The sequence below is a fragment of the Poecilia formosa genome, unplaced genomic scaffold (genome assembly GCF_000485575.1).
Source record: "Poecilia formosa unplaced genomic scaffold, Poecilia_formosa-5.1.2 Scaffold52, whole genome shotgun sequence".
NCBI classification, from domain to species: Eukaryota; Metazoa; Chordata; class Actinopteri; order Cyprinodontiformes; family Poeciliidae; genus Poecilia; species Poecilia formosa.
This window is the reverse complement of record NW_006799991.1, coordinates 2,633,168-2,659,066: the sequence shown is the minus strand read 5'-3', so window position 1 is coordinate 2,659,066 and position 25,899 is coordinate 2,633,168. Positions and strand designations below refer to the sequence as shown.

Here is a 25,899-nt window from a genome sequence, read left to right as displayed (position 1 = left end):
CCTCAGTGATGTGAGGACTCTCAACTTTACATATTTATATCTGCTTCTGTAATTGCTTCAATATGTCTAAATTTTTAAATTGAATAAAGTGAATCAATATTTATAATTTCATAAATATGTTAATTTATTCATGCATTAATTGTTTATTAATCTTGAAGCTAATTAGAAGATAAATCAATAAGACATTAGGCCAACTATTTTTCTTTTACACAATTAACAACACGTGGGGGAAATAAGATCCTCAGTTGAATAAGTAAATTAGAAATAGAATGAAGAAAAAAAGAATAAAAAAAAAAATGAAACTCTCCTCAGAACTATTTAGCCAATGAAGAAAGACCATAGTATCAAAGAGTGTTGCTGTCTGTCACTTTTAGGACTATCCATGTTGGATCAGGTCAGGTTCTCTACCTTTCGTGTCGCCCCGCGTTGAGAGCGTAAGACATTCTGCGCTGAGAGTTGGGGGAGCCCATCAGATGGGTCTTGGCCTTCAGCAGGTTCTTGTACTTGGGATTGTGTTTCAACCAGCGGAGCAGGGCCTCACAGGCGTCATGGCGCATGCCAGTGTTGGTCAGGCTCACGGCCAGAGCCATGAGGGCCGGTAGGTTGTTAGGGTGGAGCTCCAGACACCTGGACAGAGACAAGGAGAGCGGGTGTAAAGTGGGACTTCAAAGAGAAATTTAGATGTGACAAGCATTAATTGGGACCGGTTGAAGGAGAAGCACATCAGGCCTGGATGAGCTGCGACTCTTTTTGCCCTGCATTCTCCACAGAGGAGCAGGTTTTTCCATGCTGCCCGCACCTGCTTGATTTGAATTAACTTTGCATTTATGCAAACTCTCATTTGGTGATGTTGCAGGAGATTGGAAGTGTCTCTGCTGTGGTTACTGCAGTTATATCTTCAAAATACACCACTGAAGAGCTATTGTTGGTTTTGTAAGAGGAAAGGAAAGTGGACCATAGAGCTGGAAGAAGGACTTGGATTAGTTAAGAGACTAGGTGAGAGGCCAAAACAAGATTTGGCTTTCATCAACATTCAAGCCTGATTTGCTGCAGTTTGTCTGCCAACTTCCTTAAAACCATCATAATCCCAGACCTACTAAATTATTCCAGCCTCCTGCTGGGAACTGTTCTTGGCTAAGCTTGCACACATGCAATGTTTGAATACAAAAAAAACACTTAAAGAAATGTGTTTTTTATTTTTTTTGAAGAAAAGATAAATCTAGGTCTGTGTGTTTCTTCACACTTTTTATGGTTTGTTAAGGACAGAAATGCTTGTCATGTCTGGGAATTAATCATTCATGTTTTAACTTATTTAGCTACGCACAGCAAGTGCTTGTGTTGTGCAGAACTTTAATGATTAAAAACTAAAAACTATTCAGACGGTAAGTTTTTGTAATCAGATGCAAAATAGCAACGCGATGGCTGCCAGTTGATAAAGATCAGTGTAGCAACAGCAGGATTAATGCCAGAAAAAAAAAAAAAGAAAATCTAATCTCACTTCAGACCAAACTACTCCTCACAGATGGAGTGATTACATAACAATCAAAGTCAATACGAAGCCAGCAAGCAACCTGAAATTTGAAAGGTGCTCATATGCAAGGAAGACTATTTTAGAGGCAGAAAAATAACTATTGATCTGCTTTCTAATCAGTTCAGTTTGAACCTAAATGATCTGCTCATCTGACAAAAGAATAAATTGATGAAATACTTGGAAAATATGGATTATTTCTCCTCAGCAGCATCTTTACTTCACTTGTCAGTCTTCAAACTCTGGGAAAGGTGCAATTTCTGACTTCGGCAGAGTTGTGACTGAAATTGGGCCACCTCCCATTGAGGAATCCAGTCAGGGCCCCGACTTTTGCAATCAAAGTCCAAGCAGGGTTCCTCCAGTTTAAGAATAGGAAAAAAATTACATAAATTGTTCTTCCAATATGGTTTAAGGCAATTCAGTAGAAACTAGTGGAGGCCTTATGCTTTTTAGCGCTGTGGCTGCACGTCCACTTCTTACTAAGATATTCACAGGCCTTTTACTTTCTTACGTTTTGTCATGTTACAACCTCATCTTTCATTGTATTTATTATAGGTGGCTCTATTCAGTGTTGTCTCAGGTAGGCTGAGTACAAATGCACATCATAGTTTTCTGAGTATTATTTGGAAAACAAATTTCACCTTTCTATCTGTGTGCTTATTTGTGTTGGTCTATCACATAACATATCAAGAAAATACATTAAATGTATAATTGAAATGTGACAGAATGTAAAAAAAAAAAAAAACACCATCCAATTTATGGTACTTTGCAAAGGTCTTGGCGCCCATTTATCTCTAACTCCAGCTGTATGTGCATATTGTCAGAAAGCCTGTATAAACCTCTAAGCAAATATGAAATCAGGTTCTTCTGTTATTTTTAGATTTCAGATCAGAACTGAACTCAGATGTTTCTCATTACCTTTGGAGGGAGACAATTGCCGCCTGCTCATTTTCATTTTCTGCCTGTGTTGTCCCTAAGACTTGCCAGGCCTGTAGGGAAACAGAGAATACAGATATCAGTAAATAGCAGGAAGGAAAAACCACAGCGTGTCTTCTCAGGGGGGGTCAAACACAGAAGGAATAAAAAACAGAGATCTGTCACGCAGCGACTGATGCTGCCGCTGCAGATCAACTAGCTTACATGAGCTGCAGAGCTTATCGACGACCACAGCTGAGCATTTCGTTCCTCTTATTTGAAGAAATGTACCTTTAGTTCATTTGTCTGATTATTTCAGCTTCCCAATTTCATTCCCCACCCCCCATCTCATTTGGATAATTAATTGTTTAAAATCTTGATTAGGTAAATGCCTATAAGTCAATTAAATCTTTTTGTGAACGTTTTTAACCATGTAGGTAATAAAAGCAATTACACAAGCACCAAATCTTCAGTGGATAAAAGATAAGAATCTTTTTCCTTTGAATGATGGATCCTAATTTTCCCAGTTCAGAAATAATTTTGCCTTGTTGCCTGTTTTTTTTTTTTCCCAAATGTGATGAACAAAAGCGGACATCAGATTTACTTTAACAAACTACAAGATGTGGAAAATGGTGCAATAGCAAAACCAGAGCAAATACATTTCATCAAACTGCTCAAATTAACCAAAGAATGCCTTAAATTTGAACTAAGAAAAATGAAAAGTAATTGATTACTTTAAAACTTATACAGAAACAAACCCGAAGTGCACAAAATGCCATGAATGCAAAAATCTGATGACAGTTTGTGTTTCAGGAAATTGTAAAGATAAATAAGATGATTTGCATTCAGTGTCTATATCTACCTTGGAAAAATAAAGCACTTTGGTATTACAGCTTTACATACAAATTGCTGTGTTGGCAATTCTTTTTACCGAGGCCTAATGTTTGCAAAGTCAAGGAAGAGAGCCAGCCAAATTAATCAGCAGTAGACCGACAGATGAGATCAGCTTTGGCTTCTAACTCCTTGAGAAATACAAGTATAATAACTTCTTAGGCAAATTTCAGGGATTGTATATGATCCCATATAGCTAACAGGGAAACAGGAGTTGTACCAGTTCCTGAAGAGCTGAGGAAGTAACTCATTTTACAGGAAAACTTTATTCTGCTCTTTAATTTAGCAAAAAGAAAAAGATTTAACGTTCAATGATAAGTTTGAGTGTTTTTTTTTATTATTTTTTATATATGTCTGACTAAAATTGTTCATTTTCATATGACCTCAGTGATTTTGTCAGGGTGTAAACTAAACCCTTCAACAGCAGCACTAATTTTATTTCCATTTAAATGTCCTGTCTTCCAGAAACAGGTTCATGTTCTCATATTTTTAAAGGAGAAATGGTTAATAACTACAATGCCTTGCAAACATATTCACACCCTTTGAATGTTTTCACACTTTGTCACATGAGTGGGATTTTATGTGACAGACATAGTCAAAACACAAACACACAGAGGCTGCAGATGATTGCTAAGTAGAAAGAAAATGATTAAACATGCTTAACAAACTGCAATCTAAAAACTTTAACGTAATGGTACGTTCATTAACTTATTTCGAAGGTAATCTCTGACGATGCCGTTTTGCTTGACTCTTTGAAACGAGGGGCAAAATTATTTCTGAATGATCCACGGTGGGGCAATAAGCCACTAAGCACCCTGTGAGGAATTTGGGAATCGTATTAGTTCCATACACCACAGGATAATCCTCTCCTTGGAGTAACGGGCACATTTCTGTATGTTCCAGGGGACTCTGAAAGCACTCTGTGTGACGACTATGCTCTTTGAGCTTGCAAAGAGGTCACTCTTTTAGTAAAAAGAGGAAGATTTAAAAATATACTAGAATGAGCTACTATTCAGCTCGTTGAGCAAATGGAAGCCCTGATGAGGAGCAAGTTGTGAGCTACAGTAAACACTCCTGCTGCAGGCAATCAGCGTCAGGCCTGTGGATGCTGTCTGGTAAATCAGCTTCACACAGCCTGTGGTCAGGCAGGCGCTCTTCCTATGCAGCTTCTCACCACATGAGGTGGAGAAGGTGGGGTTGGACTGTGATTAAGGTATGCAGCTTATCCAGGTGCAGGCTGCAGTATTTCTCGGAGTCAGTGCAATAAATGTTCCCTCCTTCTCCTCCGATAAAAATGCATGCGTAAATATGAACGTCCCCATGGTTAACTTTGGTAGTCAAATAGGGCAAAGAGCAAACAAACCACAAACCAAGGTGTGTGTGTGTGCTAAATTAATTCACCTCTGAATCATGAGGGTCCTGCAAGACGGCTGCTTCGAGCAAAAGCACAGCGTTTGGCAAGTCTCCCTCGCGAGATTTCTTCAGTCCCTCCTCAAATGCATTAGGCAAGTCCTTATAAGGATTATCTGTGTGGAAGTAGTAACCCTGTCAGCAGAGGAGAAAACAACAAAAACAGGGGCAGAGGCAATGTCAGTTTTTCCGCTTCACATGAAAATGCACACCAATGCAGCGATCCCGTGCTGTTGATTTTTAAGTTAGGCTCCAACAGGAGGCATTGATTTTTTCCCCCCCTTTCTGCTTCACATCAAACCTGTGAGGAGCTCCTTTGGGTTCGACTGTTCTCTTTAAATGTTAAACCTTGCATTTTTTTTCTTTGTCAACTTGGATGAACCTACTCTTTTACATACATTTGTCCTTGATGACTTTGAAATTGCTTTTTTCTGTAAGATCTGACTTTGTGCTGGGAATCAGAAGGCCCATAATGCTAATCTCATGGGGTTTGCTTTTATGAGAAGGTCAGTTCATGGTTGAATGGTTCAGGAATACTCTGGCGTACAGTAGGTGCTTTTACATCCATTTCCAATGTAATAAAATTAATTATATATTTGGCAAGCAAAAAATAAACTAATATTAATATATGAAGAGCTTATTTCCAAAACATTGAGAATGTTTCTGATATTTTTAGAGCCTTTGGCAGCATAAAATTGAGGATTGTTATTTTATATTTAAGCCTTTGGCAAGTCTAAAGGCTGCTGTAATATTCATGCCTTGACTTTTGAGTTTCAATATTGACTTGGACAAGTTTTAGAAGTCGGGCAAAAAATAGTCAAAATCTTATAAAGAAATGATAAGATTTCTTTATAAGATTGTATAGAAAGCAAAACAAAACAATGAATAAACAGGTTTGTGTTTCTGTACCAACTGAAATGCTTGAATCATTTATTAATTACACCATTTGACAAAGGTTTACTGTAGTTTGACTGTAATTATTTCGAATCACCTGTGCTACAGAGCATCAGACAACAATTTAGGAGCCCATAAATAAACCGTAACACCTGATTTGTTAAACTGAACGGCGACTCGTCTGCTTGGATGTAGATGCTTTGGCCTCCATTGGCAATGCTGCAAATATGTTACTGTGCTGCTACAGAAAGTTATGAAAAAAACCTTTTATTGTTTCATTTTTAAACTACATATAAAATTAAAAACGTAAATAATGGTCAATAAATGACTCATTTCGGTATTGCATTGTGGCTCTTTAGGCTCTTAATTTGCATTTAATTAAAATCCTAATGTGAGAACTTTGTGCAGCTCTTTGTAAATAATGCATCGCTTACTGCAGGTGTGCTGTGACTACATGAATCGTTTTAAGACACCAAATCAGAACAGATTTCATCTCAAGGCAGTTTACAAACATACAAATTACACATTTATTTACATGCATCTCAGTTTAACCCCGAGTAAAACACAACGTGGTTTAATTTGACTCATAATGTCAACGGATTTAAAATTGTCTGTCTTAAGGAAGGAGAGCTGATCTTATTGAGTTATTGCCACCAATGTCTCCTTCTGATCAAACATGTGGCTGCAGTGGAAATGGATGATCGTTTTAAATGTCTTCTGCACATTTTCTTCACCATCTGGAGAGACTCCTGCACACGGATGCTGTAAAACATTCTGACCTTTTCATGTGGAGATACAGATGAGGGTATTTGTGCCTGCTCGTTTTCTGTCAGCCAGTTTCGTCGGGCCAGTTCTTCCCACTCTGCCTGCATCTTGTCCCAGAACTCTGTATCCGACTGCAGACATCATACAGAGGAAGCAGTGGAGGATTACGGTTGGTTAGATGGGGAGAGAGTGCAAGGTGACAGCGGGGAATGACTGATTAGTGTGCTGTAAAACGAATGCTCCTGTTAGGTTTTCCATCACCTGGAAATGTCACATTTGTCAAGATTAGCGAGTCTTTGTAATTTATAGACTTCGCCCTCCGTCTGAGTTATACTTATATGTCAAAGTGGAGCTTAAAAAAGTTTGTTAACCGAAAACAAAGATATGGATGAAAAAATAAAGTCCTTTAGTAATTGAGCAGCAGGCAAATAAAAAAAGGTTATTTAATAAAATAAAACACAATATATTGAAAGTCTATGTGTTAAAATGATGGCCTTAAAATATATAATGTAATGTTATTAAGCTCTATAATCATATTCTTATTATAGAATGAAATATAGTCTAAAAATATCTTAATTGCAAATGTGAAAGCATCCCAACCCAGGACTGTACGGTCTCTACCAGCTTGACATTTGAACTGTTATTTGCTGGCATTTAATTAGCTGCTAACAGAGCTGAGGTTCTCTCTTGATGGGCAACCTGTCAGTTTAAGATGCCAAATCACTTTCTGCATTCACGTTTCATCTTTATGTTTGGCAGAGAAGCAAATCCTGGACCTTTGAGAAAGATGAGCCTTTTCTTCATGAGCCCTTGTCTTATAAAGCCTCTGAAACTTCAATATGAGACATAAATGAATTGTTTTCAGGTTGAACCCATTATTTCCATGTATTATAATCTGAAATCTTTCCATTTGTACCCAGTATGAGTTTTAGACTGATTTAGTAAACATCAGCGTTAAGAACGAAGGCTGTGTTTAATTTTATTTAATTAATAGCAGACTTCATTGTAATTTAAATACTCTTTAAGTGCATAATAGTACTTTGAATTGAAAATATTTAACCTACTTAATGTGAATTTGTCTACGTCTATCACCAGTAAGCCGAAAGACCTTAGTGTAATATTTTACAAACTCAAAGCAGATATTGTTAGAGAAATGTTTCTCTGAAGGAAGATCGACTCCGATTCAAACCGGCATCAGATGAGCATGAATCAAGTTTTTTGTGTTTATACATTTGAACACTTCTTAATGAGTGGTCCCCTCTCTTTTTGTGCATATTGCTGCCACTACAGATGCTTTTGCTGGCAATGAATAGCCACAGCTTTTTCTCTTCCATCTGGCTGGTTCCATGATTTTCGGATGTCTTCCTGTCAGAAAGGAGAGCGAACCGGGAAGAATGAAGCCAAGCAGAGCAGAACAGCCTCGTCATGTGACTGACTGACAAAAGCCTGGACTCCATCGGTACATGACGGATCAAAATACAGTCACTGTGTGTGCACTGATGCTGCAGATGCTGCGTGAAATACAGATTTATATATTTACACGGTAAGAAGTCAGGAGTTGAGGTGAGATGACATTAAATCCTCCACATGATTGATAGTGATGGTGTTTACCTTACTTTGATTTTAACATCTTTTGCAATTTGAGAAACTTAAATAAATAAAGTTAAAGTTCATTCCATATCTTTATTCACTAAATATTTCATTCTGAGTATTGTTGCAGGGTGTATAATGCGAGTTATCCTTTAAAGCAGATTTGTTTTAGTGCTTTGGTGGAACCATCACACATTGCATCTCATTTGTTTCTGATTGCTCTTAATCTCCGTCCTGATGCCTGTTTTAATGATTTTCATGCAGCAGCTATTATCATTTCCTTAATGCTTTTCATTATTCCTTACAGTGCCGTGGGCCCGTGTTTGCACTGTGACTTAGTTCATCGTCTCATTACTTGTATCTTGTCAATCTACCCTTCCTCTAATCACATCGTATGATGAGATGCATGTTTAAAATGGAGTGAGTGTGCGGGCATGTTTTTATTACAAATATGTTTCCTTATATTGCTGTGATGTTGTTTTTAACACTGGTGCTGACAGTTTAATTAAGGGAAACAGAGCATAAACACAGTGAGAAAATTTTAATCCGGTGTCTTACTGGAAAGAGCCCATAGCTCTGACTTTTAATCTGAGTTGCTCCGAAGGAGCTTCCAGCCAATAAACATGTCACAACTGGTTAGAAATTAATTGGTAATACCTACATCATGATTAGTGTGGCTTAATCTGCATAGGGCAGATAGAGGGGATACATGCAGCCAAAGCAGATTCTCACTCTCAACTACAATCCATGTCAGGTGCATAGAAATTATTTAATTTTCTAAATTTAAAATTAAAATATAATCAGACCAAATAAAACATTTTATAATCCAGAAATGTGGGTTTAATGAAAAGTATCATTCTTATTAGCTTAAAAGTTATTTTCAAAATGTACTTTTAAAATAAGAATTGAGTCTCATCAGAAAGAATAATGTAAATCATTGAATATGACTACATATCTTCAAACTAATTTAAATGCACAGGGTGTTAAAAGATTTGCATGACCACATACAGTGGTCACATTATTAGAATACCATTGTGGAGGTTTTTCCAGTAATCTTATCCTTTTACTTTCATTAAAATATCAATGCATAAACCCAGCACTGCAAAGCGACCCCTGTTTTTGCCTCATTAAGCATTGCTCCCCATTCGTATACTGTACTCCCAAAAGGAATTGGATGAAAAGCTTTGTTAGAGCACAAATGAGCCTTTTCACCATCCACATTAATTTGGTCCAAGAGATAAAACCTAACATTCTGCAAAGCCAGCTGTCATATATAAACTTTATGTTCACCAGCTGCCAGACAAGAACAAAAAAACCCCCCAAAAAAAACAAAACACGGTGTATAAAGAAACTTCACAAAGAAAGAACCTCAGCAACGTAAAGTAAAAATAGAAAACTGCTGTTCATTCGAAGTGCGATTTCTTTATTCTGCCAGCGAAGAAGGCTTGGAGACATGAGAGATTTTTAATAGCAATCTTGTTTTGATAAACACACAATTATTGTTAACCCTTTATGACCTACATTTACACTTTAATCAGTTATATTGTCATTTATGATTTTTTTAAGCTCATATAAGTAAACAGTATTTTTAACATGCACACTATAGATCTTAAACATCCGTCTGGACATTTTTGTTTATCTTAATCATACTCAGTTCTTTAAATGTCCTGAGTAAATATATGTTTGCCTATTTATCCATAACAACTGGAACTTTCAATATATAGCAAGTTATTTTCACAATTTACTGTCTATTAAAAGAGCGCTTTTCAGATTAATTTCACTTCATGCCACGGCGGGGGTGAAATAATCGTTTTCCAGCCGAGATTGGCTGGAAAACTCGACGTCTCCCCTTTCAGAAACCTTTGGAATATTTTATGGTACTGCAAATTTGGTTGGACCGTCAGCATTCAGTTCGGTCTGGAAGGATTAAAGAATTAACAAACATTTGCAAATATTGTAACTCCTGATATATGAACCAATCCGGATAAATATATCAGCTCGGGATTTGTTCTGATTCATGAAAATCCTACTAGAAAACGTGTTTATTTGGCATTCAACTGTATTCAACTGTGTTATGCTAGGTAGCCTAAAAGTTTTAACATTAAACATCAACTTTAATTATTTCGAACTGAGTCAGAGTCTCTGGAGCCAAGCAGGCAGTTCCTCGAGGTTACTTATCCATATTTTGTCCAGGGAGCATACTTAAGAAAAAAAAAGGGAAAGTCTCATTATTTACTGGTGACACAGCAGCCTCATGATGGGGAAAAAAAGTCCTTTTCATCTCCAGCTCAGGCCTGGCCTGGCCTTTTAATGTTAATGAGCTACCCGCTGCTATGCTGCACAGGGCAAGTCCTTGGTCAGCAGGACAAAAATAGGAAGCTGGAGTCCTGATAATGTCACTCAGAGGAGAATAAAACATCTCCTTGGACAAAATACTACAAAGCCATTAAAGAAGGGAATAATAAAACTTTGGAAATGTCTTTCAGGAGCTGACTGTGTGCTTCTGTTGTGGACCATCATAAAACCGTTGTAAAATGTTGTAAAATCAATCAAAACGTCAATAAATGTCTGATCTTTTATTCTCAAAGACTTGGAAATCATCCCCAAAGATAAATGGTCAAATACCACTGAAAACATGCAAAAAATTGGTAAGTATAAGAAGAACAAACAATTTTTCTACACGACTGATTACTGCTTAATTTAATTGTTTAAAACCTGGTTTTAATGGCCGTATGCTTAGTAGGAACCGTTTTCATTAGTTCCAAATTACAAATTATGTATTTTGAAATTAAAGTTTCTATTCTATTCTATTCTATTCTATTCTGTTCTATTCTATTCTATTCTATTCTATTCTATTCTATTCTATTTTTGAATATTATTTAATAGGTTTTTCATGGTTGCCTCCATGCAAATAAAACAGTTTGCAACAATAATACAACAATATGATGGACGACAAAGAAGAAAATGAAGGTCAGACGAGATGACAGGCAAATAAGAAAACAGTGAAGACTCTGAAACTCTGCAGAAAAAAGAAGAGATACAGTCTTTAGAGAACTGTATTTCTTCTGCAGTCCCAAACTGTTTGACAATGTTCTAAATAACAAAACTAAATCTCTCCTGTTGTCATTTTATACAAAAAAAGGACTTACGGTCACCTTTCTCTCATTTTATCACTGGTGTGGGAGTATTTTTAATTGTACCTCAGTGTTTTTCAAAGTCATGCTTTCGCTGTTTCAGTGATTCCATGAAAGTATTTCACTGTCACCACCTCATTTAAAATGCACAGCCATTTGCCTTCTTTAAATATCTCCTCATCACCTTCCTGGAACAGGAATTCAAAGCTGAGCTCCATCTCTTGGATCACCACCCTTTCTCCTCCCTTCTCCATTGATTTTTATGTATAAAGACATAAAACCTTACAGTTTCTTATCAGGGGCGACTCTGTAAGACGGAGCTAATACTTCTGAGAATAATTCTTTGTCTGCTGCCTCTCTGGGCCCTAATTTCCTTATGTTTGTCTGGCTCTTCTAAGACCAATGGTTTAAAGTGAAAAGCTCGGTGCTGATTTAATATTCTCTGAGTTATCTCTTCTAGGATTCCTAGATGAATGTGAAAGGGCAGGAGTATGCATTGCCTTTTAAATTGGAGTTATGTGATGTGGGCTTTGGACACTTCCAAAGAAAGCAGAAACATTAAGACTCCTCGCAGCACAACTTATCCACAGAGGAAGCTGAGGATGAAGGATACAGTTACAAGTCGATGTGCCAGGCTGAGATGGTTGTTCAGGAGCATTTTGTGGTGTCATCACTCACCTACCATGTGTGTTGATTTTGTGGATAGTTTTTGTCTTTTGTCTTGAGACATCATTGCTATGTTTGAAAAGGGATTTCGTTCTTGGTTCTTTTGGACTATTTCCTCCTCTCTCTACCCCCTTCCTGTCTGATTACTGCTACATAAAGGCAACTAGAGCCAAAAATAAAAGAGTAAAAAGAACTGGGTAAAAATTAAAAGTAGTACTGTTTCATGTAATTTATTTAAAAAAAAAATATGTAAAATTATGTGCAAATTCCTGATCTCAGAATAATAAAATCAAAAAGGAGTCAAATAAATCACATCACTACACTAACAAATCCAATCAGTGATTTTCACAACCCAGGCACAAACACATAAAAAACCCACATTCCTATACAGCTGAAAATATTTGCTGTTAATTTTTCTCAACACGACTATTGGATCCTCATAGTAAAAGAGTTTCTGTCAGATTCATCAGAACTCTTCAAGTTTACTATCTATTCAGCTCCCTGTGGTTTCTGAGATGTCTGACTGAAAATGACAAACATATTTACTTTCTTAGCGTTAGCTGCTGAAATCATGGATATATTTCTGGGTCAGTAATCTCATGAAGTTTAGGGGGAGGATTTAGCATTACTGTCAGCTTTCGCCACAGGGGAAAGAACAATCTAAGAGGTAGAAACAGGATCATTTGTCTGAGGTGTAAAGGGCTGGAAGAGTTGAAAAGGCAACAGCGGGAAGATTTCCACAGGATCAACAGACGATATGCAGTTTAGTTAATATGGCTCAAAAATCCTCTTACAGAATCTCTACAGAGATTCTCTTTGATTTTCTAATAAGGTAAATAATAAATATGTTTCAGATTGATAAGATGTCTGTGATTCATCAGTTATGTGTGTGAGCTATCTGAAACTGTACCTAAAAGAGAGTGACAATTTTCAGCGGCTGGGTTGATCAACACCTGACTGTGTTCTGGTCCACGAAGCTCTGTTTCATTAATTACACCTGGTGGCAAGAATGACTCTTTATAATAAATAAAAATGTAATAAATAAGTTAGATTTTATTATCATAACAGACTTATGACATTTTACAACTTTTATCGCCAAATAAATAAAGGCTTCTGTGGTTGTTTTTATAAAGCTATTTTTAAATAAATTATTACACTTTTTATATAGTCTAAATAAGCTATCACATGGGGTCATAACTGTGTGTACGTTTCCAAAGTCGGCCGTCTTGTTGAAATTTTAAATTTTTAAAATACAATTCCATATTTGACCACTAGTTGGCATCAGAACAATGCAGGAGTCGAAACTTTGGAGCTGAATTTTGTTACATTACAGGATAAAAAGTTAAATATATCAGCTCAACATTTAATGGTGTTGAAAAACCATCCATATAGTCAAACAATGCACATTAAAAAAATTAATTTGTTTTCGTTTCTTTTTGGGGGGGGTTTAAATTGGTGGTGTAATTGTAAAGAAAAGGCTTTAAAAATAACAAAAACAAAAGACTAGATAGGACTATAAAATATAAGATTTGAGCTTCAAAAGTAAAACAGAAAACATGTTTTTTAAGCATTTCTTCTGCAGGGACTCATTTGGGAGCATTGGGTATAAAGTGTGAGCTTTATTCGTAGTTTAACCCACAGAGTTAGTATTGTTTTTGTTCCTTAAATAAACAAGCCATAAATATTGTTGTCGTTAAAAACAACAACAACAAAAAAACTGTTTATTCTATTTTCATCATTATTCCATCTCCTAACTTTAAATAATATATCCCTCACAAGGACATTACACAAGTTACACAAATTTTATCTGCTGGAAATTGAAAAACCATCTTGGCGATTCGTGTTAAATCTCATTAAAAGTTGGCGGGGAAGATGCCTTGCTTTTGACAGGTGACAGATGTGAGCAATAGCACCGAGCTGCACACGGCTTACCTCAACAGCAGCCTTGGCTCGCTCAAACTCCTCCTCCAGGGACTGATGTCTTGACAGGAGGGCGCTCCCCCAGCGCTGCTCCTTCGTTAGACGAGCCTGTCACACACACACACACACACACACACACACACACATACACACATTTCATGATATAAACATTTATGCCAAGAAAAGGTCTATTACACGTACACCTTTACATTCACGTAGCACATCACAGCACACACGCGCAGCCAGAGGAAGAGGCGGGTTGGGAGAGTGTGCAGGGTCAGCCGTTGCAGCTTTCTCAGGGCCCAGTAAATATTCCTGCCTCAACAAAGCCTCTGACATGCTCAGGAAGGATGGCAGAATCACTAATGTCAGCAACCACCGCCAGCGTACATCCCCACCACCCGGTCCACATCTGAAAAAAACTGGCTTCTCTCAATTTCATCCTCTACCCAAGCCTGGCCCAATTTCTGTGCACCTGCACATGCAATAATAATAATAAAAAAAACGACACAAGCTGATATATTTTCTGACAAACTTAGATACAATGCTTTGTCCTGGTTTGAAAAAAAAAAAAAAAATCATCCAGTTAAGTCCATACATGTAGCTTGGCATTGTCAGACTGCAGTGTAATTTCCATTATTTTTATTACAAATCTGCTCTAGTAAATGGTTTTCAGATAACCCCTCATGTTCTGGTATGATATGACACAAGATTTACTGTAAATAGCAAAGGATACATGTATCCCAGGGCAAGTAAATCTATTACAAAGACCAACACTGCTCTATCTTCTGCTTTTATTGCTTGGGAGGTAGGCGAGTTATTACCTGTAGCAATTCCCTTCTCTACTGATGGGAATTGAAATTTAATTTAGGTTGATGCCACTAAATGGATCAGGAAAATAAATAATAATAATAAAAAAAAAAAGCCAATGCATATTTGAAATAAGCAAAAATATCGCCAGATTTAGAGTTTCTGGTGCCCTTTGGGATGGCAAAACGTCATTTTAATACACTGCAGTTGGTGTTTTAAAAAGGAAAAATCCACCCAAAAGGGACACAAAATAGTGAATTTAATTTTCCACATCTTTACAGCTTAATAATCTGTGGACAATATTCAATTAGAAACCAAACAACAGTTTTCATTCGCCTGAGAACAGGACTATTTAGTTACGCTTTAAGATAAAGTTGAGAAATAGAAAATGACTACACTGGAAAGATTTCAGGCTTCTTTTCTTTTATATATACATGTATGATCACACGTCATGTGATCATTGTGTATTTTTTGCCTTTCTTTAGTAAAATACGTAATGTCACACAAATTGCAAAGTGGCAAAGTGGAGTAAAAAGACTCTGGCTGTCCTCTTAACTATTGTTGCTAAGTCATGCTTATTTTCGGTCATGGTGCAAACAAAGTTCAAGTGCAAATCAAAAGTCATTATAAAGAGGCCATCATTGAGTCATGGGTTTTACTATGGATGCAGTAAAGCAAATCTATGTAGATTATGATTTACCTTTATGGTGAATGCTGACTGTCTTTCTTGCTTTTATTTTCAGTAAAAGAAAGTGAACCCTGTGTCTATTCCAGGGTATTAGTGTGGAAATGATTTAAGTTGTATCATTGTACCAGGCTATGCAGTGGTTTAATCCTCATGCATTTAAAATCAAATAAGATTTTGCATTCTTATTATTGATCTAAAAAAAAGTGTATAAAGACTCCATGCCATGTGCCTATAAACACATGAAGCTCTATAATTTAAAGAGGATGCAAGAGTGTTTTATAAATTTTTTATCATGACTTAGGGTGGATTTTTCCTTAAGCTCAAATAATTGAGCCACACAATTGTTGTTAGTTGAGAAATAAATCATGCAAGACATGTTTCCTCTTTTTGCATGCATGCTTTTCCATGTATTTTTATGTATGTGAAGAGGGTGTGTTGGTTTAAGGGCCACTAAGTAGACAGGAAAACTAATCTCTACAGTATCGGAGTCCCAGATATAGCTTGTAATTCCAAAGTGAAACACATTTCTGTGTTTGTTTGTCAATAATCTCCTTCCATGTGGAGCTTCTATCTTTACTCCAAAATCTATTATTCATGAGAGAGGCTGAAAAGGTGATATATGCTTGCTTAGTAGGACCAACACTAATGGGCTCAGAGTAAAGCAGCTAAATAATTCATAGGCTATTAATCTAATAATGGCATCTGGAAACAAGACTCCTTACGTTAACCTACAGAGTGGCGTCAACGAAAAAGAGAAGCACGTTGCGTGACATTTGGACATAAAGGCACCACAAAAGGAAACAGCAACGGTGCATGTCGATTACTTCAAATAACTAAGACTTTGGTCCTTATTGAGATGGTGTCATGCTGTTGAAGTGGTGCAAATGTCTTTTGTTGTTGAAAGGATACATAGGGAGGCTTACATGTCTTCCACTAATATACTGCCTGTTGAGCTGAAATGGAAGAATTGGAGGTGTTAGGACAAAATGATGGGTAAACAGTGACAGAACAGAGTGACTTATCAGACACAAGCTTGGATATACATCACCAATGTGCAGTTGTTAAATAAGTTAAACTCATTTAAAATGTCTAAATGATGATTGGATATGTTAAACTGTTCATAATGATGCGCAGTTTAACACACAGAGCTCACGGTAGTGGCATTATCTCTCAGCTCTTCTGCTGTAATACTGAGTACTTACTTGTGATGCCAAGGCTGATTCTGGCTCTGCTTTGGTGTTTGCTTCCAACAAGTTCTTATTTGAGTCAGATTGGATTTTACAGTCTATAGACCTACGGGAGAAAAACACCAACATAAGGTGCAATATAGCACGTTGCAAGTTATTTTATCTGGATATTTTTACTTGACACATATGTGATCATTGGAAGTCATTTTGGTCCTTCCAATGCAATTAACCCTTCCAGACCGAACTGAGCAGCGACGATCCAGCCAAATCTGCAGTACCGCAATTCTGCCACATGTTGCGCTATCTGAAAAGTTCCAACGGTTTCTGAAAGGGGAGACGTTGTGCTTTCCTGCAAATATCAGGTTATTACGGTAATTTCAGCCCCTCTGTAGAAGGGGGTGAAATGAATCTGAAGGGCACTGTTTTAATAGATGGTAAATTGTGAAAATGTCTTGTTATATATTGAAAGTTCCAGTTGTTATGAAGAATTGGGAAAATAAATTTACTCACTGGACATTTAAAGGATTGCATACAATTAAAATAAGAAAAAATATCCAGATGGACATTTTAAATGTATGTCTTCAAGTGTTAATGTCAATGCTTAAAGCTAAAAAGAAGTTATTTGTTGTAAGTCTAGTAAGTTCAAATATGTTCAGATTTTAGCTGGTTAAATTTTCATGTAAAGTTACCACGTTTTCAATTATGTAAAAAATTCACCATAGTATCATAAATCTGTTACTGCTGAAATATATTAATATTGCAAGAAAAAAAATCTATTACAGTACATGTTTTTTTTTTCATTGTTTTACTGTAGGAGGGATAAATTACATATATTGCATTAAGAAAGCATATCAACAGAGTTTTTATTTATAAAATTCCCCTGTAATTTTGAACCAAAATGTGAACATATTTACATCCATCCTTACAGTCCTAACAATGCTCACCTGTTGCAAAATCTAGAAATACATGAAAGTGAATATATATAGAAATATTTGCAATAGTGGAAGCCAAAATTTTTGTGAACATGAGCAAAAACATTTGTTATCTGTTAGGATAGTCAGTTTGTTTTGTTATTATTATGTGGAGAGCAGGTTGGTTTTATGGTTCTCATGTTTTTAAGAAAATTCACAGCAAAATAATTTTTTTTGCTTGTAAAAGACATACTGCCTTAAGAAATTAGTCTTAGCGTGATTAGTATTTTGCCTGCATTGTGCAGATGGTGTTGTGTTGCTTAATGAGCAGAAACTCAGTGTTTATTTTATTATGAGCAGACTGTTTTAATACAAAAGCCACATCTGTTGCTACTGTAAGCATGCAGACATTACTGATTACTCACATTTCAGCTGACAAGGGAACAGCTTTTTCATATTGGGTCGTATCATAACAAATCATATAACAAGGTCATATCATGCATGACGTGAAGTACAGATTACTGAAGAACGTATTAGGATAATTTTTGTAATATCTTTAATTTGTAGTCAGAACAAAAGCAACCCACCACAAGAACTCATTGGATGAGTTTTTTGAAGAGCGCCGTCTCTCCAGCTTCCATTTTCTGTTGCCATTCTTCTCAGCGTTGGGATTAAGTTCTTCCCATTTATCCAACGATCCAATGGTTACTAGGAAACATAATTGAAATACAGAAACATGATGACAGCCACACAATAGTTTTGACTCAACCTGAAATGAAAAACTGAATCTAAACACAATCATGTTTTGATCATAGTAAAAAGCATGAAACTTTCCAATAAAACATGACCTACAAAATAACCAATTAAGTCTGATGGGTCTTAATTGCCACTGATATTTCACAAATAAAAGAAGAGCTGACATTTTTCTCAAAAGGCTTCAGGACCTAAATCAGTGTCACTCTCTTTGACTTCCAGCACGTTATTACTTATCCCTTTCACCTTTTCAGATGCCAAATGCAAAAGTAATTGGCCCTATCCTGGAAATGCCTTTCAAAATGATAGCTGTCATTACCCTAAATTGGTTCGCCCCCTATGTGGCCTATCCTGAGGATGTTTGAGGTGGCAGAATAATGGAAATTATCGCTACGGAGGGAAAGTGGCAGAACTGCAGAGAAAGGCTTGTGACGTTTTTTGTGCCTTTAGAGCACAGAGGTGACGTGAGCATAAAGCACTGCAGAGTATTTTCTTTAATGTTTTTCCTTCATTGAACATATTGGCTTAATAAAATTAAAATCATACACAGATTTCAATTTATTTTGTGAGTCAGACAATAGTTGTTTCTAGTATCCTCTTTAAATGTTGATAAACAGCAAACGCTTCACTGTCTCTACCTGACTCAAGCGATGCCCTCTCAGGGTTTCGCATGCTTGGTCCTGTCTGTTCAACTTCCACCTGGATCAGCTCCGTCTCATCTGTCTTTTTCTTGTGTGAGCTGTTCTTTTGGCCGTCACCTCGGGACACCAGAGCACTTTTCTTGTCCTTGCTGTTCCTCCTTTCTCCCGGTTCACTGAGATCTAAAAGGTCCAGTGTTGAAGAAAGAACTGTAAGAGCAAAAAAAAAAAAAAAAGAGAAGTTAGGTTGCTAACATGGCACGTGCAAACTGTCAGTGAAGAATTTTTAAAACAAAAAGCGATCAGCTTGGTTTTTCAGTAAATAAACTATAAGTTGGGGCATAAACCATTCACTTGGTCGTATAAGAAACAAAGATGAGAGGAAAAGGAAACAGGCCTTCATTGAGGATATTTGATTCTTATTCATTGGTTTTATTGTGATTATGTTAAATTTATAGCAAATTCAACTTTTGTTTTTAAGCTGCAGTGGTCAACTTTTTAAAAAGTTTTTTTTTTTTTTCTGTAGCTATGTCCTGACAGTATAACATGAGACTGATAATCTATGAAAAACTCAAACTCCTTTGCCTTCTTCCTGTGGTTCTACTGCCATCTGCAGAAATGCACAACACCCTGTCAGAAACAACCAGTCAGAGCTAGGAGGAAGATCTTAGGGCTGACAATCACGCTCATGTACACACCACTCACATGTCTGTCTGCTTGTTTTCTTGGTTATTCATTTTAAAAATGTAATTTACTATCCCTGTAGTGAGGACAGCATTCCTGCTCACTGACAACTCTAATTGAAAGTAATCAGAAGGCTGCTCCTTCCAGATGAATGCTACTGCTAATTTAAATTTTGCTAAATTCTCCATGAAATACATTTGTGTAATTTGTTTCTCTAAAGTAAACAATTTCATATAATTTTACCTGTTTTTTGAAGTTGGATAAAAAATAAAAACAGATTTTATAGAAAGCATGAAAAACAACAACAACAACAACAACAACAACAACAACAACAACAACAACAACAACAAAACAACTAAGAATATGTCAACTAAATCTGGATTTTTGTACTCGGTAAAAACTGAAGTATTTGACTTTTATTTCCAAAGATTCTGACTGTACATTTTGTAGAGCGTGAAGGCATAGCTGCAGGCACATGTCTGAATAATTGACATGTTTCTGTTTTATGACAACCAACCAGAGAGCATTTGCTGACTGAAATCTGTGTGTAATTAGAGAGTGTGCTTGCCTTTCATGCCTTGTGCCTTTTAGATGGCGAGGATAATTACAAATCAAAGGAGACAGACTCAGGAGGGTAGTTGTCTGAACTGTTTTCAGTGTTTTAAAGCGGGTTCAAGCTGCTCATGAAAACACCGTAATGTCAAAAAGGTTTCTCCATTTCTTGGTGAGACTGGATAGATGCCGTGTTTGCTCACCAATTTGCTGTTTGGTGGTTTAAATGTCCACAAATTACCTGACTCAGAGTGTATGCACTTGCTTTAACATTTCAGTGTCTATAGATTAAATTAACTACTTCAATCCTATCTATAAAGCATGCCTTTGTCAACTTTGATATGCCACTAATGCCTGTGACAATGACAAAATTGGAACAATGCCATCAAAATTAGGAGACCTGCATCCATTTAAAGAGACATTGCAGGAAGTGTGCCAAGCTTAATAATCAGCCATATGCCCTGCATACGTCTCTGCAAATATATCAAATTACAATTGACATCATGGCAGGTTGTGTAATATCACAATTGCAAAGGACTGCTGCTGTTCTTACTTCAAGACATTTAGTTTTGCCTGCATAAAAGTCAGATTTGCTATTGCTTCAATCCTTCATGTAGCTACTATGACGAAAAGATATATTTCTCCACCACAGAGGTTTTGGCAGAAGGCTCTTTATTATTTTGAGATTAAACTTCCTGAGTAGCGTTAGCCATGACTTGTTTTAAAGTCTGTCACGCTCATCACTAGGCAAACAACATGCAAATATGTCACATGGTGTTCAGTGGTTATAGTAAATCTAGTTGGGTAGTGACCCTCTATTACTGGGTAGAAAATATTTCTAGGAAACACCTTTAATTTAATTTTTGTTATCACACACAATCCACCGAACCAATCTGTTTATATGTAGGTGAATAAGGGCTTTTATCTAAAGTATCATCACAGTAGGTAAATTAAATCTATTTACTAAATGGAGAACAATAGCTAGCATTATGCATTATGCGTATAAGGGTTTTCAGAAACAGTGCTGCTCTGGATCTACTGTGGTGTTACAATAAAACTATGCCCTTTATAATACACACTCCTTCTCTATTCACCTTATGTGGGTCAGTAGACCAATTCTGTTAAACTGATGGTTTTGGTACAATGACAGTATTTTTTTCCATCTCATTTCTTTTAACAGGGCATAAATGGCTAGCTAAACTGCAGCTACACAAAGTACTGAGAGAACAGAGACTGATGTCTAATGAGGATAGAAGTACTTCTGTTTGTGATTCTCTTCATTAATCTTGGCCAACTACAATTTAGCTTTGGAGAAGTCCATGAAAAAAATCTTTATCATGAAAATCAAAAATCGGCATTGTTTTGTATCGTCTAAGACAAGCTCAAAGTTAAAGGTTTGCTGAAAAGAATGGATTATCTGAATTATTTTGTTTGAATTTGATTCTTGTTTAGTTGATGTCAGTGACAGCAGGAGCGCCATGAGGCTGTGAGACAGAAGGCTGAGGGGTTCCCAAAACGTTCTGCTATGTTTTTCTCAGCTGAATCAACATTAGTCAGTGGCCAGTTTAGAAATGACACATGTCAGCTGTGCAAACTGGCTCTGCAAATTATGACTTTGCAGATGGTAGGACTTTTTGATCAGTTACCCTCTAAACCAGGATGTCAGTGGTCTGAATGTTTTTTTGCCCTTTTACAGATTTCCACAGTTTTATCTGTTGCTTAAATGCTGTAAACATTAGAGTAGTGAAGTTTACTAAAAGAAAAAAACAAAACAAAACACTGTAAAGAATACAAACATGTCACTTTTTAAATAATTTTTGTAATAATTTGTGTAGAAGTCGTCTCTAGCTGGGACAAACACTAGACACCTCTGGTTAGCATCAGGCGTTTATTACCTCTTTAATATTTCTTCCAAGTTAACACAGAAAATCAGAGTAACATGGGAACTCACAGAAACTAATTTGTTTAAAAACGTGAGCCAGAAAAACAGTTGGCGCTGGCATTGCATTGCCATTGATAATCCTGTTTGAATGGTGCACATATGCCCCGACTTAAAAAGGCACAATCCATTACTGGCTGCAACACAAACTAATTTGGTGACTGAAAAGCCTTGTTCTGTTGTTGGATTCAAACCTCATGTGAGAATACGTATTGAATAAGTCGCCACAACGAACATGTGGGTGTTCAAATAACAGACATCTGATACATCCAAACAGAAGACAAGCAAATCTCAGATGGCTGATAAAAACATATCAGTTGAAAGCAGCTGCGAGCTTATCGTTGAAGTCCCTCATGTGTTTTGTGTTATCAGTAATTGAACAGAGTGAAAGGAAAAGAACTGCACCGGCTGTGTTGGAAGTCACCGGGCGGGAAATCCCATCACATTTGGTCTCGCAGAGGAAATCGTCGATGGAAGGGCTTAATAGCGGCCGACTCTCTTGTTGCTCGCTCACCAGCTGTAAGGACAAATGGATGAGACCGTTCAGGCTTTCACTTGGCATATTTTTGCGAAACTCTCATTATGTCCTTTGCAGCTTGCTAACATGAAATGAAGATCTGCTCTTTGGGCATGATTCACATAAGAAATTGTCATCTTCGTTTGTTGGGGCAGGTTTGTGGGGAAAATACAGCTTCTTTTTCAATTTTTTACTTTACTTTTTTGTGCAAAGCAAAATCACTGAAATGTTTGTATCAGATGTATCAGAAACTTATTGTTCTAAATAATCTATTTTAATCCATCCATGAATACTTACACTTAAGGAATATTTTCACATCAGGACATTTTAGACAGACCAATTAACGTGACAATCTATATTTTTGGACTGTGGGAGGAAGGTGGAGTACCTGGAGAAAATCAGACATGCACAGGGAGAACATGCAAACTCCATGCAGAAAGAACCCACAATCTGCTGCAAGGCAACAGCTACCAACTGCGCCACTGGGCAGCCCTGTCACTTTTGACTCAAGGTAAAATCCCTCTTGAGCTTGTGCCGTCCTCTTAATCATGCAGTAACCCAGCCTTTCGAAACACGTTGGTAAAAACCAACATATAAAGTGTATCATAGTGTTCAAAGTATGTCAAAAGTAAGTTAGAAACTTACAGTCCAGAAATTATGGTACTTATGTCAACCAAAAATGAACAACCAAAAATGAGAGACAACCTGACTACTAAACTTTACTTACAGCACCCAGGTAAGATGCCCTGATAAGAATCACAGAATGAAAAGACACTTAATGAATGCATCCCTTTACTTAACTTATGTGAGCTCATCTTCCAAACCATGAACCTGCTAATGACTCTCTTTCGCTGTGGGTTTGTCAGTGCAGCAGCAGAATGGTTTGCCTTCTCTATTCAGAAGGCTCAACATATTCCAGGTGCAAGTGTAACCAATTTGCCCACCAATGCAACAAAATTTGGAGGTGAAAATTAGACGGATAAGCCACCACATGCAGTTATGAGCTCGGCCAGATTGACACACACACACACACACAAAAAAAAAAACAGAATTGAGGGAGCATGCTACTTTCTGTATCTGTTCTTTTGGCTGCTCTCACAAGTTGAATTTTATTAAAGGTGCATGAGGTTTAATTATGAAGGATGAAGGGGTCTGCAACCTGCCATATGGTTCATAAAAACTGCTCAGTGTGGGAATTACAGGTCCACTGTACACTATGTTCATCGAGTAGCTCTGAAAATGAACATCTGGAGTATATGTTCTTGTGTGAGCAATACAGAATAAAGAATCAATTTTAATATCCACAACTTATGGCTTGGGGGTTTCAAATGATTTTCTCTTCTTCTTTTTTAATCGCAGTGAAGACAGCAGACCCTTTCCATGTTTTTATGAGCTAAAACAAAAAAGGAAATACATTTTGGACAACATTACATGTACTTGCTGATCAAGAACAGTAATGATTTGAAAAAAAATAAATAAATAAAATATCTATTTTATAGAAAAAACTTTTTTATACTTTAAACATGTACTATAAAAGGGACATTTTTACTTTTTACCGATGCCTCAATTTAAATTTGCTTTTAAATTTTAAAAGTTTGTGTGAAATCTTTTATTTCTCATTTGTTTTTACTCACCTTACTGTTTTTACTTCAGCTTTTAATACTCTATTCCCTTTAGACAAAATCACATCAATCATTAATGACACCATCAAAAATCATCATGTGTCTCATTTGTTATCTCCTTTTTAATAGTGATGATTTTTATACTAAAAATTATTATGAAAATCAAATTTTACTAACATGTCGATTATAAATGATGCTCACAGAAACATGAATAATTAAAAGTCTACCAGGTCCTCTTCTAACTCCAACCTTTATGCATTTTCAGCCTTATATGTTTTAACTTGAACAACTTTTACAACACGGGATTTGGACAGATCTACCTCCTCTTGGCAGAGCGCCTCCCTTTCACATTCTTATTTATTTGAACATCTGTTCTAAAATGGGATTTTGGGAGATCTCACATCATCTTGACATCATGCATATTTAAACAAAACGTTTTTCTTTTGTCACTTCAATATACAATTGATATTCTGCCAAAATACAAGCTGAATGATTGGATTCGCTCTAAAGAAAATGGAAATGCAAGTAACACAAATTTTAGATTTGCAACTCACAGCAACCCTTTGAAAAAAAAAAAAAACAGCAGAAGAATATAAACCCAGACAAGGGTCATCCCTTTGTTGTGTGAGAGTCTGTGAAAATGCTGAGCCAGCACAAGTAATTAGGGCGACTGAGGGTTTCTGCTGGTGTCAGAAGAAAGACGTAGCTCACAGGAAGCCTTGCATTGAGAAGGAAAGTTATTTTGCCCTATAGGCTGCTGTATTTTCGCTGAGTCTTTTATAAATTATAAGCAAAATGTAACAGTGTCAGATTATTTATTTAGTTGTTCATATAATGTTTTCTCTGCTAAGTTTGATTTAATTTTACAAGATCAATTTTATGAATATATAGAGAGCCTTGGCAGTGAAAACTGCTAAAGTCTGGATGTGAAAAAAGGATAACAGATACAGAGGTCGGTATGTGCAGCACACTCCTAAAAAAAGACCTCTAAGATGGATGAAAAAATAATCTCAACCTTGTATTATATTACATCTGATTGGACTTTATCTTCAGTATTTATGTTTTAAACTAAGCAATGTATAAATGTGAAACTACATGAGATTGGTTTTTCTGAAAGGACTTTGACAGAACAGTTCATAAATTAAGACCTTTTCTGTTGTTTATCTATTTATACAATTTCAACACCCTGATTGTTTTATTTTTTTAAAAGAAAAATACCTATTTTGTGAACATAAATAAAATATACTTTTATTGTTTGGGGGCACAGCTTTCATAATTAAAGTATTGTACTGTATGTTCCACACTGCTTTTCTGTGTCCAAAAAACAAAAAAAAAAACCCTTCTGTTGTTCTTGTTTCCAGCACATTATTTAAAGCTGTTTACAAGCTGCCTCTTGGCTGACTCATCTATTACATGTCAGCAGCGAACACTTGGAAAACTCAGAGGAGACCTGATGACTGGAGGCAGACAAGCTCTTAATAACGTAAATGATATTCATGAGCCCACATGCTGAGACCAGCTGACTAGATGACAACCAGAAAAAAAAATCATCTGTCTGTGAATAACAATTTGTCTGTGGCTGACATCTGTAAATTACTGTTTGTATTAGATCTATTTTAAATAGTACAATCAATTCTGCAATATTTTATGGGGTTTCTTTTGAGTTGCGGGTTCTGATACGGGTTACATGGGCAACCGCACGGGGCGACATCTTGTGGGGGGCGGCATGAGCACTCCCCCCCAGTCGCCAAAGTCACCTTTGAATATTTTTTCTTAACATATTTTCTTAAGAAAATATGCAGAAAATATGCAAAGTTTTTACTTGTAGAGCAACATTATGAAAAGTGATGGTGAAAAGTAAGTACCAGCAACCAATCTGTTGTTT

The 25,899-nt window shown here is 36.5% G+C and overlaps 1 protein-coding gene across 3 annotated transcripts in view; it reads right to left on the bottom strand.

The window, feature by feature from the left end:
* pex5la (peroxisomal biogenesis factor 5-like a) overlaps window positions 1-25,899 on the bottom strand; it is a 78,151-nt gene that overhangs the window by 14,542 nt on the left and 37,710 nt on the right. For 2 of the 3 annotated variants that reach the window (XM_007552782.2, XM_007552783.2), the window contains 10 exons: window positions 22,281-22,392; window positions 18,701-18,910; window positions 17,897-18,017; window positions 16,414-16,504; window positions 16,135-16,164; window positions 13,726-13,821; window positions 6,418-6,534; window positions 4,736-4,879; window positions 2,447-2,517; window positions 409-627 (listed from right to left, as the gene is read on the bottom strand). In XM_007552782.2, the coding sequence (XP_007552844.1) occupies window positions 409-627; window positions 2,447-2,517; window positions 4,736-4,879; window positions 6,418-6,534; window positions 13,726-13,821; window positions 16,135-16,164; window positions 16,414-16,504; window positions 17,897-18,017; window positions 18,701-18,910; window positions 22,281-22,392 (1,211 nt within the window). The remainder of the gene's footprint in view (window positions 1-408; window positions 628-2,446; window positions 2,518-4,735; window positions 4,880-6,417; window positions 6,535-13,725; window positions 13,822-16,134; window positions 16,165-16,413; window positions 16,505-17,896; window positions 18,018-18,700; window positions 18,911-22,280; window positions 22,393-25,899) is intronic. The other variant, XM_016671811.1, reaches the window with a different exon arrangement.